We start from the raw sequence: 12,596 nt of genomic DNA, 5'->3' as shown, positions 1-12,596 counted from the left end.
GAGGTATGCCACATCTAGATTTCTTACTATACTCAAATATAGAACAACAGTTTTCTGGGCTTATTTTAATGTTATGTTCTTCAAGGTCCTGGATGGCAAATTTGCCAAAGTTCTCCTGAACAATAGGTGCTGTCCTTGCAACCCACTCAAGAGATTGAAATAATGTCTCATGCATTTTTCTACAGCAGATTTTATCAGGGCATTAGAGAATGTATAATTTATCCTCTTATGAGGCAATCCTGGTCCTTGAAGAAACTAATTATTACCAAACAGATGACAACATTCAGATATTTTGACATATTCCTCAGTCTTGCTATGGTAGATCGTTTCAAGCTTAATAATTGGTTCTATTGAGGCAGTGAATTTTGTACTTCATATTTTTAATGGTTTGCCCATAACAAACCCTTGATTGATTAAATTATTGCATGCACATTATTGTGCTGTCAAAGCTCAAATAGCTCATGGTTTTACTGCAATCAGGTAATCAGAAACCTTAGTGTACACTCTGTTAGGTTATAAAGAGGAAAGATCCATAGAAATGTTTCAAATAAAAAACAGTAATCAAAAATGAAATGATAAATATTTTAATATTTCTTGAATTCCTATCAAAACTAATACATTGATCTTAACAGAATTTTAATGAAACACATTTGTGTTGCACAGCATTCTACATTTAGCTAGCAAGATGCTGAAGCTTTCAGTTAAGCCAAGTTTATTATAAAGGGGGGGAAATCTCTAGTGTGAGAGACTGCAAACTGGGAAACACAAGGAACTTCAAAATGTGTTGCTGTATTGTTCAAAACATTAGATAGTGCCATGTGGCTGTTTGGCAATTTATTTCATAACATTAGCTGTAAGAAATAAAAACATAATGGATTTCAACTGTTTGCTTTCTCTTACTTGTACATACACATGCAGACACAGGTTCTCAAATGAAACTTCAATCCAAAATGTATAAGCAAGAACTTCCTCTATGTCTAACTTACACATAGTAGTTAACTGTCTGAAACTTCTAAGTACAGGAGGTAGTAAAAGCTAAACTCTGGATTCAGCTAAAAAGAGTAAGTACCAAACCCAAACATTTGGAAGAGCCATATAAAGTTATGGCAAAAAGAATGCTGATGAACTTGAACCACAACATCAGAAAAATTAAGTCAACTTTATTATCAAAGTTGGTAACATTCCTCTGTCTATTATCAGTTCATACGTAGTGCAAAACAAATGCATTTTCATCTTCATCCAGGGAAATGATGTCAACTACCTTCAGTCGTCACTGTCACTTCCAGATTCACTCAACTGGAGATCATTCCCTAAAATTTAAAAAAAGTCATGCTATCAACTCCAGATAACATTCTTTTCAATGAAGTAGCGAATATCTCACAGTACAGTACATTAGTCTCTTTGGTCTAAACATAAAGCTCCCGTCAAACGGTGAATTCAGGTGCAAATTAAAAGCCATATTTAGAAGAAAACTATTAAGATGAAGCAAATAGCACATTGGGGGAGGCAGTTTTCACCAGAAAATCCACACTCAATACCATAGTCCCCATCTGGATCCTACTTTCTATACCACCAGCTGCTTATTTTTGAGATATATTTTTAAATGGAGAGGAGATCCAACCATAGATCTCTAATGCCCCATGGTCCAAATTCTTTATGCATCTTCCATGACCTCTGCATTATGCACATGGGCCACATAAATCTCATCTTTCAACAAACATTATCCAGCTTGGAAAGCTGTATTTTATTTTTTTTATTGGACGAGTTAGAGCAAAAAAGTTGCAGGAAATTTAACTGAGTGGCAATAGAGATCACAGAAGTTAGGGTGGTTGTATCTAGTAAAGTAGTTCTGTTAGCACAAATATTTCCTTTTGCCACATGGAAACTCCCCTCCCCCTAATCCGCTCCAGGGGGTGGGGTGGGGGAACACCAATAACAGATTTAGGAGGCATTGCAGGGTAGAGAGGGAGCAGAAGTTCCACAAAGAGCCAGAAGTCCTTGCACTAACAGAACTTTTTTTTAATACTATCCAATGATACAATGGTAGAAAGAACTGTGTTTCTTCCTCCATCCTTTTCCCCCAGCCCCTCTAAACCACCTGCTGCACCCAGTCAACAATCCATGAACACTGGGCATGCCTAGTCCTCAATGGGTTGTTTTAAGATTCCCTAGTAGTTTTGCAAAGCTCAGGGTTCTTCTAAGTCTAATGAAACCATTCCTCCCATGCTTGAGTGGTGCAGCTTTGGCTACATTGAACTAAGATTCAGAGAAAGGAATAAAGGTACATGATTCAGGGTTCACGATTTTAGGCTGTGCTTGGAAGCTAAGCTAGATACTGTATTGTGGTAACCTCTAACCTTTCTCCATGCAATGTCACAGATAATACTCTGCTTCCCTCCCTAGCTCCAGTGTTAGAACTGGAAAGAGTGGGAGCTTGATGTTTTGGTCCTAGGGTGCTAAGACACTCAGTGCCTTGACAACACTGAAACAAACCCCAAATCCCCAAATGGGAGCAGATGGGGATTACCATATGGTTGTGATGACAATCCTTACCTCCTCTGCAACTTCATGCTTCATGGCTCACTTTGTCATGGGGAACAAAGGTGCAGGACCACAAATGAAAGAGGTATGGAATCTGTGGCCCTCCAGAAGTTGCTGGACTTCAACTCCCACCAGCCCAAGCCAGCATGGCCAATGGTTAGGGATGATGAGAGTTGTTAGATACCCCTACTGCACATAACACAGTTTTATTAGTGAATCTGGTCTGGCCCTGCTGATTGGACATTTTATTGCATTGAGAGTTAGGCCATACTGCACTAAACGCTTAAGCAACTCCTTTTGAGATGTCTGAATGTCTCCAGAACAAATTACTGGTTTTTAATCCCACTGTATACAACTCAGCAGCAGTCAGTATCATCTATGACATTGTAAACTGCATAAGCTTTAATTTACCATAATCAGTGGTCAAAACAGCTTTTATCCCAGCTTCTGATCTAAACCTCAGTAGGTCAAACCCTCTCTACCCAGACAGAGCTTAAGTTACATGAGAAAGTTATAAAAGCATGTGGTTTCCTTTTAGATTCCTCAAGTATGAATCTCACAAGCTTCTCTGCTTCATGTACCGGTACTTACGCAGTGTGTTCATCAAGTGGCCAGTGCCCTCTCGACTTCTGTGATATCCAGCATCTACATCTGGGAAGGCTCGCTGTGAGACAGTCATCATCGAAGGCTGTAAGTGTGGCATTGACAGAGGAAGGGGTGGCTTTCTCTCTTCATCTTCTGAATCACTAGAACTATTTTCACTGCTTGATGAAGAGGATGAACTCTTAGATTCAGATGAGCTATCAGAGCTACTCATCTGCTCTATAACTTTAGCTTCTGCTTTTAGCTCTGAAAATAAGATTTAAGTGGAAGGGGAAAGAATTTAAGAACTAAATTCATTACTTACATGATCACAATATTAAATTCTAAGAAAATAAATAAACTCAGAGTAGCATTTGGGAGTGACCTCAAGACAGTGAGCAAAGGAATGGTATTTATCTGTCAGTGTGGTGTAATAGATAGTGTTGGAGCCAGGGTGAAATCCCTACTCAAGAAAGAAGAAGCAGAGAGGTCTCAACTGCAGAAAAAAGGAAGGGAAGAAAATTTCCAGCTGCACAGGAAACATTTATTTGATCTCAGCATGTTTAGAATTTAATTCTTCCTCAGGGGCATTCTTGAACTACAAGTTTAAATCCTGGCCTCCTCTCAGGAGGATTGAAATTGGTTTCAATTGGTTGTTCAACTGAGGAGGTACTCCATTCAAAGCACATTGGGCTCAATAAATAATTGCCTGCACACCTCAAAGTTTCTTTACTTCTTCAACAATCACAATGCCTTGATGTCACCATCTCTCAGCCTCACTCCACTTAAACTATAAAATAGGAGCACAATGTATGCCTCCCGGAAAGACAAACAGAATAATCAATTCTGATAATCAATATTCTACTCCTTAGGTATAAAGGGAACCTTCCCAAACTGGGCAGAAGGTAGGGAGGAGAAGAAGGCGATAAATTTAATTGCCAGGCTTCCCAGACTGCTGTATCACAACATCATTAGACAACAGGTATTATTCTAGCAGCCCTAAAATTTTAATCAAATTAAGGCCACAGCAGCTGCCACTTTTATCTGACACTTATATCAAGGGCGAGTTGCTTATGTGACAGCTGATTTCTGCCACCAGCCACATGTTGATCCTTGGTCAACTTATCCCACCACCACAACCAGTGTTTTTTCAAGCTGTTACAACAATAGGCAAAAAAACTATTCTAGGCTCAGTGTCTGCTGGGTGGCTTCCATGTAGCTAGCTCATTCCATGGCATCAAATACGAAAGATAGCATAGCCTCAGAAAAAGATACAGCCAACACAGGCTCACATAGTGGTGGAAAGATATCTAATGTCTATCAGTATTTGCTTTGTAAAGCCCTTATATTTTTTTATGGACATAGCTAAATAAGGTATAATTAGAAATCCTAAAAGAGGGCTTACAAGAATATCAGATTTTAACATACGATATTAATGTTTTTAAAAAATTGCCAACCACTTGGACATTAATTGTTCTCAGAGCAAAATTCAGCACTGCTAATTTATAGAGATATTGATATTAGAACTTAAAGAAGTAAAGGACCCATGGTAAGACATCATGACAGATCCTAAACCAGTCCCAAATCCAATGTTGTAGTGCTCCTGTACTGTATTATACTCATTCCAAACAGAAGTGCTACAGCACTCCTGTTGGGGCTTACTGTTTAGCCAGCATAATTATTATTTGTAAGTGCATTTTTGCACACAAAGCAACTTGCTCAGTAATGCTACTGTTCCCATGCTTCCGTCATGGGCTCTAGCACTAAAGCAAGTTTCTCGATGGGAAACTATCAGGTAACACAATGCTTTATGCATAATGATGCGGCTGCTAGAATGTGGGAAAACAGCTTTGGGATTTTGTGAGTCACTCAGAACAAGTTTTAAACCAAACTAACCAACCCTTCTAGAAGAGTCTCTCAGATTTCATGTGCCCTTGAACACCCTCCCCTGCAGCACTGGCTACTTTTTAGCAACTGTTCAAGGAAAGAAATGACAGGATTTTCCCATTATAGTTACAAAGAAACACCTGCATGAGAAATTCCATTTTTTGCACTGTGTACTCAAGGATTCAGTCCTGATTATCAATAAATAGAGCAACCATCTGCCAGCATTAATTCAACATGTAACATCTTCCTTTCCTGCTGCTTGCCCCAACTTTTCAGCAGGAAGTTCAGCTGGCCAAATGAACAGAGTATGACATTCTACTAAGTTACTTTTAAGCCACCAGAAGCATTTATTTAAAGTGACTGCATGCAGAATAAGGTATTACCCATAATCCTTTCCTCATGGTGCACATTAGAATTTAAGGCAGCCATGTATTGCCAGTTATCTGGTCACCCAAGGCTCTGAAAGGTGTACCTAAGCAACCAGGATAATTTTTAAATTTGTAAAGTTTTTAGGTTAATGCTCTAAAAGAATCTTGCCCTCAGGGTTATGAAGGAAATCTTATAAATATATGACTAAACTTGCCTTAAACAACATATAGCAAAATTATGTAATCGGCAAGTACACCTCAGGTAAGGAAATGAGACCATTTCAAGCAATTAAGGGAAGAAGAAGAGGATGGAGACCTAATGATATATGTGAGCTGTCAGCAATCATTGGACTAAGATGGAAGGAAGACCCAAATGATTACTCAACACTAACAGAACAGTACACTGTTGTCATTAGCCTTTTTATGTCATACCATACTACTTTTTCTGGTGGTAGCTGGGATGGTAGAGATAAATAAGGTCAGAGCAGGGGATTTGTAACCAGTTCTATGTGGAACAAACAATGGCTGAACATTTTCAGTATCTTAGGTCTGAACAGTCCATCAGCGATAACACAAAACATTAATATTTGCTCTAGTTACCCATCCCACAAGGACTTCTGTCACACTTCTTTCTACTCATATGTCTTTGTTTTTTCAAGGGATGGGCTCTCCATTTATGATTGTGAAACCACTTTTATTTGAATGTATTCATCCATAAAGAGAGTGAAGCCTTATGTAAGCAAGCCTTGATAGTCGCTAAAATACAAGACTGCAAATGCTTCTGATACCTCTTCACACAATTTCTATTAAGTTTAGTTAACAACTATTGAACTGGAAGCATGTAGTATTAAAACTATTTGTATGCTCTCAATAGATGGCCAGACACTCTATCCAATAGAACCATAGAATTGGAAGGGACCATGAGAGTCATCTAGTCCAACCCCCTGCACTGCAAGAATTTTTGTCCGACATGGGGCTTGAACCCATGACCCCGAGGTTAAAAGTCTCATGCTCTACTGGCTGAGCTATCCATGATAGTTGTAGAGTAAGTAACCCCCTTTCTTCCCAAGTCAACACAGAAATGAAGCAAGCCAATGGAAGAGGAACAGAGCAATCCATCCTTCACCAGCCCATTGCATTTGGTTGCTGGACACACAGGAGGCAAAACTTCAACCTGGGCATCCATTGACAAACAAGTGGTGAAGAGAAGGAGTAATCCATTTCTTTGCTTCCAGCCTGCTGCACTTCTATGTTGGATGTGGACGAGGTGAAACCCCTTCCTGTGCTTTTTATTCCTAAGAGAAGCTGGAAAAGGGATGGACAGTTCTGACCATCCTCCACCATCTTCTGTGTAAAAAGCAGAAGAGTAAAAACTTTTGAAGGCTACCATATTTAAAGGGCTAATTCAAAAGCTGACCTGTGCCACTTTTGTTGTGAAAGAGACATGGCATTGGCTGGTTGGAGCCTGGTATTCATTACTTCAAGACAATATAGGGTTAGAAAAAATGCAACACAAGCGTATTTCTTGCTAAGGTGGTAAATCTATGTATGGGCTGTACCACGTCAGACTACAAAGGAGCGGCTCCTGTAGTTGAAATCTCTTCCATAGAAAAAAACGATTCCTTCACATAGAAAACTGGAATGCCAGGGAACAGCTAGGTTAGAACCTTCCCACCATTATGCATTCCTCTACATGCTGGGGCAGGGAGTGAGAGGGAAGCATTCAGTCACGTGAGCTGCAAAGACTAGACAAGCTTACCACATAAATGAAAATTAGGTCATGGACTCCAACCTCAAAACCTTCAAACTACAGAATAATTTAAGACTCTGAACAACATGAGATTCAATTACAACTTACCTCTTTCAATATCATCCATAGGAGAAGGTGGTGGAGACATCTTCTCTTTTGGTGGAGAACATTTAACACTATTTGGAATCTTATTTGCATTTCGAATTAGCTGTTGCTGTTGCCCAATACGAGACTGGACCTTACTGCTTCCTTCACCTCTGTATGAAAGGGTTGAAAAAGAAAGTTGTATCTGTAAATTCTATAAAACCATTTATTTTGTTTCCAAGTAGTTTTAGAAGAACTGATTTTTCACCACTTTTGATGGATAATAAGAAAGCTCTTATGTGCAGTACTTAACAAATGCTAAGTCTGTGCAGGTTCCAGTGAAACGTTATCCAAACACCACCCCAAAAATGCAAACAAATTGAACTGGGTGATGATATCCAATGTTACTTTCTGAGTTGAAATCAATAGGCTTAAGGAACTAGGTCACAAGACAAACCAGGAGTAGTAAATCAAGAACCTTGGTTACAGATTCTGGTTTGTCTGGAGTGAGACAAGCCACAAGCCCTAGTTTCAGCTTATTGTCATATCAAACTACGGCTTAACCCCAGGTAGTATGATAGCAACAGGGCAGGGGGAGGAGTGCAGCAGCCGTGATCTTCATTCTGGGAACTCACACATATACATGCTTGTGCAAAGCCATGGTTTGGCTTAGTGTTACATGTGAACTGGGTCATTGCTTCAGTCTCCTTCTTAAAAGAAAGTAGCAGTCGGTTTTTCTTTTTCCTAATTTAGACAAAATTGCTTTTACTATGGAATTTTCATAATGAGTAAGAAAACAAGAGTGTTTCCAATTTTTCCACCCACCTGGTTTTCTTCACAGTGATATTGCTACTAAGTTTCTCTAGTCTACATTCTCCAGTGTCATGGTTAATTATCAAGATGCATTCTTTTTGGTATGGCTTCTTGGAACCTTTGAAAACTGTTACTGGTGGAGTAGAACCCTATTTTAAATCAGAAGAAAATTACTCCTACTACAGGCACTTCTAGAACTGCTTTTTTAAAGAGTCTACTTCATGATTTAAAATCCTGCACTTTTCACAACACACTGTGCTAACAGCATGTATTTCATTATTATAAGAAGGCAGAGAATGAAGCCAGTTTTGCTACAGTGATTTTGCAGGACTCCAAGATTTATTACAAAATGCGGTCTCAATATGAAAATGGATTGACTTTTCATTGACCAAGTGGCTTTTTTTTCTTTTTTAGTTCTTTCAAGGTTCCTCTCAAGATGCTGAATCCCATCCAGTTGAAAGCTGACTCATTCTCCTAACCTGTCATACAACCAAATAAAATTTCAACCAACTACTTTATTAACATATTCTATCAATTATGAAGCGGTAATAAAAAAGCAAGTGCTTGTTGGCACCAGTAACCATCAATCACCACCAACAAAGATCGAACTATACTCCCTTCATCTTTTGTTCTTAAAATCTATACCAGAATATGGGTAAAGGGAAACTATCACAGAACACTGTGCTTATTGTTGTCAGGGTTGCATACAGCCTTTTCACAATCCATTTTGATCACTTTAACACAACCATTTGAGCTTTCTAGCCTGCCAATTATTTATTGAGGATATTTTTGGCATATTTAAAAAAATGAACATTAAGCTATCTCATCATAAGTTTCACAACATAGCCTCAAAAAAGTCACTCCTATCTGAGAAATGCAAACATCTCTCATGAAACAAAGATTATAAACACCACAAAATTGTTTTTGGCCAAATACTAGTGTGAATAAGAGAAATAATTAATGGAAAATGAAGAACAGGTCAGGGAGGTGACAAGGCTTCTTTTCCACATAAATATGACCATGCAGCTTACAACATAACAGCAAAAATATGTATCAATACATCAGGGGTGGAGAGACTCCAGCCCGCAGAACTAATCAGCCTCTGTATGGGTCCTAATTTGGTCTGTGAAGCTGTTCCTCCCACCTGTCCCATGCTAGGCATCATACTGTCAGAGGCAGTATGCCTCTGAATACCAGTTACTGTATTGGGAATCACAAGTGGGCAGGTATGGATGTGGTTCAAAAGAAACAACAAGGAACTTAAAGTAATCCTCCGATTGTTCCTTTGCAAGCAGGGTTCATTGACAGAGAGCCCCACTGGGATCAGTTGCCCTAGTAAGGTCTCCATCAAGAACTCCCTAGTGCCATCTGGGAGGCAAAGCATTTTGCAAGAAAGGATGTTATTGTGCCATCAGATGATTGGCAGGTGGATGGCTCTACCCATGTGTCAAAGCTACCCAAAGTGTGTGTGGCAGGGTTGAAGGAGATAAGAATCAATAAAGTGAACAGTACAGATATGCCTTCCTCAATGTTGAACTCTGATTGGCTGTGCCTTCCAAATGTATGACCATTGCATTTTAATGAAATGATGATGATAATGATTTATACCCCACCCAGGTGGATTTCCCCATCCACCCAGTAAATATGTGAAGTAGAGTACATTGGTTTAACACCGGCACAACCATAGCATATGTTACTGCCACATTCTTCATGTAATTACAAAAGAGTGCCACAGTTTAAGAATCAGCTAGACTCCTCCCCTCAAAGGGACCAGCAAATCTCACCTCAATATTTGGCAGAGTTATTGTCACCTGTTCGCCTTTACCAACTTCAAGATCTCCTTCACAAGATGTATCAATGGAGGCTGGTTTGAAATCATCTAAGTAAAAAAGTTACAGTTACATATATTAGGTCATGTTTTTCACTACAGTGGTACCTCTGGTTACGTACTTAATTCGTTCTGGAGGTCCGTTCTTAACCTGAAACTGTTCTTAACCTGAAGCACCACTTTAGCTAATGGGGCCTCCCGCTGCCGCCGCGCCGCCAGAGCACGATTTCTGTTCTCATCCTGACGCAAAGTTCTTAACCTGAGGTACTATTTATGGATTAGCAGAGTCTGTAGCCTGAAGCGTATGTAACCCGAGGTACCACTGTACTCCCTTAAACAGTGATCCTGTCACAAGGCGAAGGTGAGGGTGCTGGATCATTCTGTTCATATCTTTTCTAATGCTAGTTTGTCTGACACATTAAGTTCCATTATTATCCAAAAGACTGCAAAATGTGCACAGACCAGAAGGTTTTCTTAATACCTATCATAGATTCACCACACGTAGGAGCTGTATAAATTCACCAAGATATGCTGAATGATTTTTAAATAGAGCACTGAAATTCACTTGCACCTAATTTTCAAGAGAAAATAATGGAGAACTAAGGTTCATGAACTTTCAGACCTAAAGACAAATATTGCCCAAGTACAAATGAAATTACCCCAAATCCTTGTAACAAATAGAACTCTCAATAGTTACATATATAGTGATTTTAATCCTTCTAGTGAAACACAGTACTGCTCTAAAAGATTAAGTTTCAGCTTTATTTTCTATTTTGTAGCCTTCTGCATTCTATTATAGTCCAAAGAAACAGGATCTACCAAGAGTTTCTGACTTACCATAGGCATTAGTAAAATAAAATATTGAATTTGCTGACACCCAGTGAGGTCAGGACAATGTGACACATAACTTTTCTTTCTTTGTTTGTTTGTTTGCTTGTTTGCTTTAAAAACATACTGCTTTCTTGAAATATTTCATAATAGTATACTAAAAATACACTTGTTACTGCCAGTTTGGTCTTGATCCTGTTAACTAAGCCTGTTAATTATTGACACTGTAACAAAGTGTTTAAGTTTTAAATAAATAGATCTCAAACTTCCACATGGCTAGGAACTAGCTTCAACTCCAAATTAACAGGTCTTTTTTAAAGCCAATTCAAACCAATACACTACTATTTGAATTTCCAAGGGAGTAAACACCATCACCATTGGGCTTACTTCCAAATAAGCATGTAAAAGATTGCAGTGTAAATGCAGCTATGTTTTAATGAGTTGCTAAGATCTCCTTTTGCATTGTGTTTGTAATACTTATATTATAGGTTGCATGTATTACCCTGAGCTCCATTGGAAGAGTGATACTTAAATTCATTAAAAGCCACAAATGCACGAAATATTTAGATATTTGAAAACTAAATGTTGCCTACATCTAGTGAGCATGGAAGCCATGATTTCGGAGAGCGAGTGCCTGGCTTCTGCTCCTCTGTGAACTTAGAAGAGTTCATGAGCATGAGATACAAATATACATCATCTACAAAAAGAAGTGCATGGCTTTGTTTTATATTCCCTAGCTGCAACACCTTAAACAGTCTCTTGCCTTAATTTTTTTAAAAAAAATCAAACTCACAATAACCTATAGTTATGCTCATCTTTATATCATTGTTGTGGTAGAGACTGTCGTTGGGCAATATCTAGGCACTCTACTCATCCCCTATGCCTCCTCTCTCCAAACACACCAAAATACCTCAGATCTCCCCATTTCCATGCAGACCTTCCAATTAGATTTGACAGGTCACCTTTGGTTTTCTTCATCCCTTTTAAAAACACAATGGGTTCTTAAAGTTCACTGGATGTCACTGGATGCTGAATTTAAGATTTCTGATAGGTTTCAAAGTATGGAGCTTTATCATATTGAGCAAATAAAGGTATTTTTTTTAAAAGCCTTATTCCTTTCTTGAACTCTTACAATGGTAAACCCAGTGACAGCTTCTTTCCCTCAATTTGTTCGTGGTATTTGCGAAAACAATCCCCCCCCCAAAAAAAAAAATATTCCCGCAGCAAGTCCAAAGTGCCCGTCGCTTCCAAAATTTCTGACTTAGCTCTAGATGAAGAAGTTTGGTTCCTTTCCAAACAGATGCCAACCTTCCTGCTTCCAACATAATAGCAACGATGACGACGGCGATTAGCAAGTTACCACCCATCGTTATTACATAGACACCAGCTATGAAGTTGTCGGGCGTTCACTTACGAGGGAGCCATCTCTCCTCACCCAAACTCTTCCCCACCTCGCGACGCCAACCTGGCTCCCTCCCTCCCTGCCTGCCTGGCAGCCCCTGCTGCTTCCCAGCCGGTGGCTCCACTCCACTCTCCTCACTCACAGCGCACGGTGTGGAAGGCGCAGCGCGGCTGCCTCTCGAAGCTCTCGCCCAGCAGCAGGGCGCGCTCCTTGCAGTCGAAGATCGGCGGGGCCGCCCCGTTCATCCCCGAGCCGCCCGCTCCTGCCTCTCTTTCTTCTCTCTCTCTCTCTCTCACCGACCAGCGCGCAACGGAGCCGCTCCACTTCTGGCGCTGCCAGGCTAAACCACCCCTCTTCGCCCTGCCGAGGCGAGGGGGCGGGGTCACCCCGCGCTCTCCTCCCAGAGGCCGCGCCCCCTTTTCCGCGCCCCGCCTGCTCCTCAGTGGCTGATCGAGTTTGGCAGCACCAACCTCCACCACCCCTCGCGTTCTTTCCTCAGAGGGAAGCGGCGAC

General features: G+C 40.1%; 1 protein-coding gene across 1 annotated transcript; it reads right to left on the bottom strand.

Moving 5' to 3' along the window:
- Positions 1-568: 568 nt before the first annotated feature.
- On the bottom strand, positions 569-12,546 carry EAF2 (ELL associated factor 2). Its single transcript, XM_028743234.2, has 6 exons — positions 12,226-12,546; positions 9,810-9,904; positions 8,038-8,174; positions 7,237-7,385; positions 3,133-3,390; positions 569-1,310 (listed from the first exon to the last, which is right to left on the bottom strand). Exons 1-6 carry the CDS (start codon positions 12,326-12,328, stop codon positions 1,264-1,266), a joined length of 789 nt encoding a protein of 262 aa, XP_028599067.1. The 5' UTR covers positions 12,329-12,546; the 3' UTR covers positions 569-1,263.
- Between the last annotated feature and the right edge of the window lie 50 nt (positions 12,547-12,596).

The sequence above is a fragment of the Podarcis muralis genome, chromosome 1, assembly GCF_964188315.1.
Source record: "Podarcis muralis chromosome 1, rPodMur119.hap1.1, whole genome shotgun sequence".
NCBI lineage: Eukaryota > Metazoa > Chordata > Lepidosauria > Squamata > Lacertidae > Podarcis > Podarcis muralis.
This window is presented reverse-complemented; position numbering and strand designations above follow the sequence as displayed.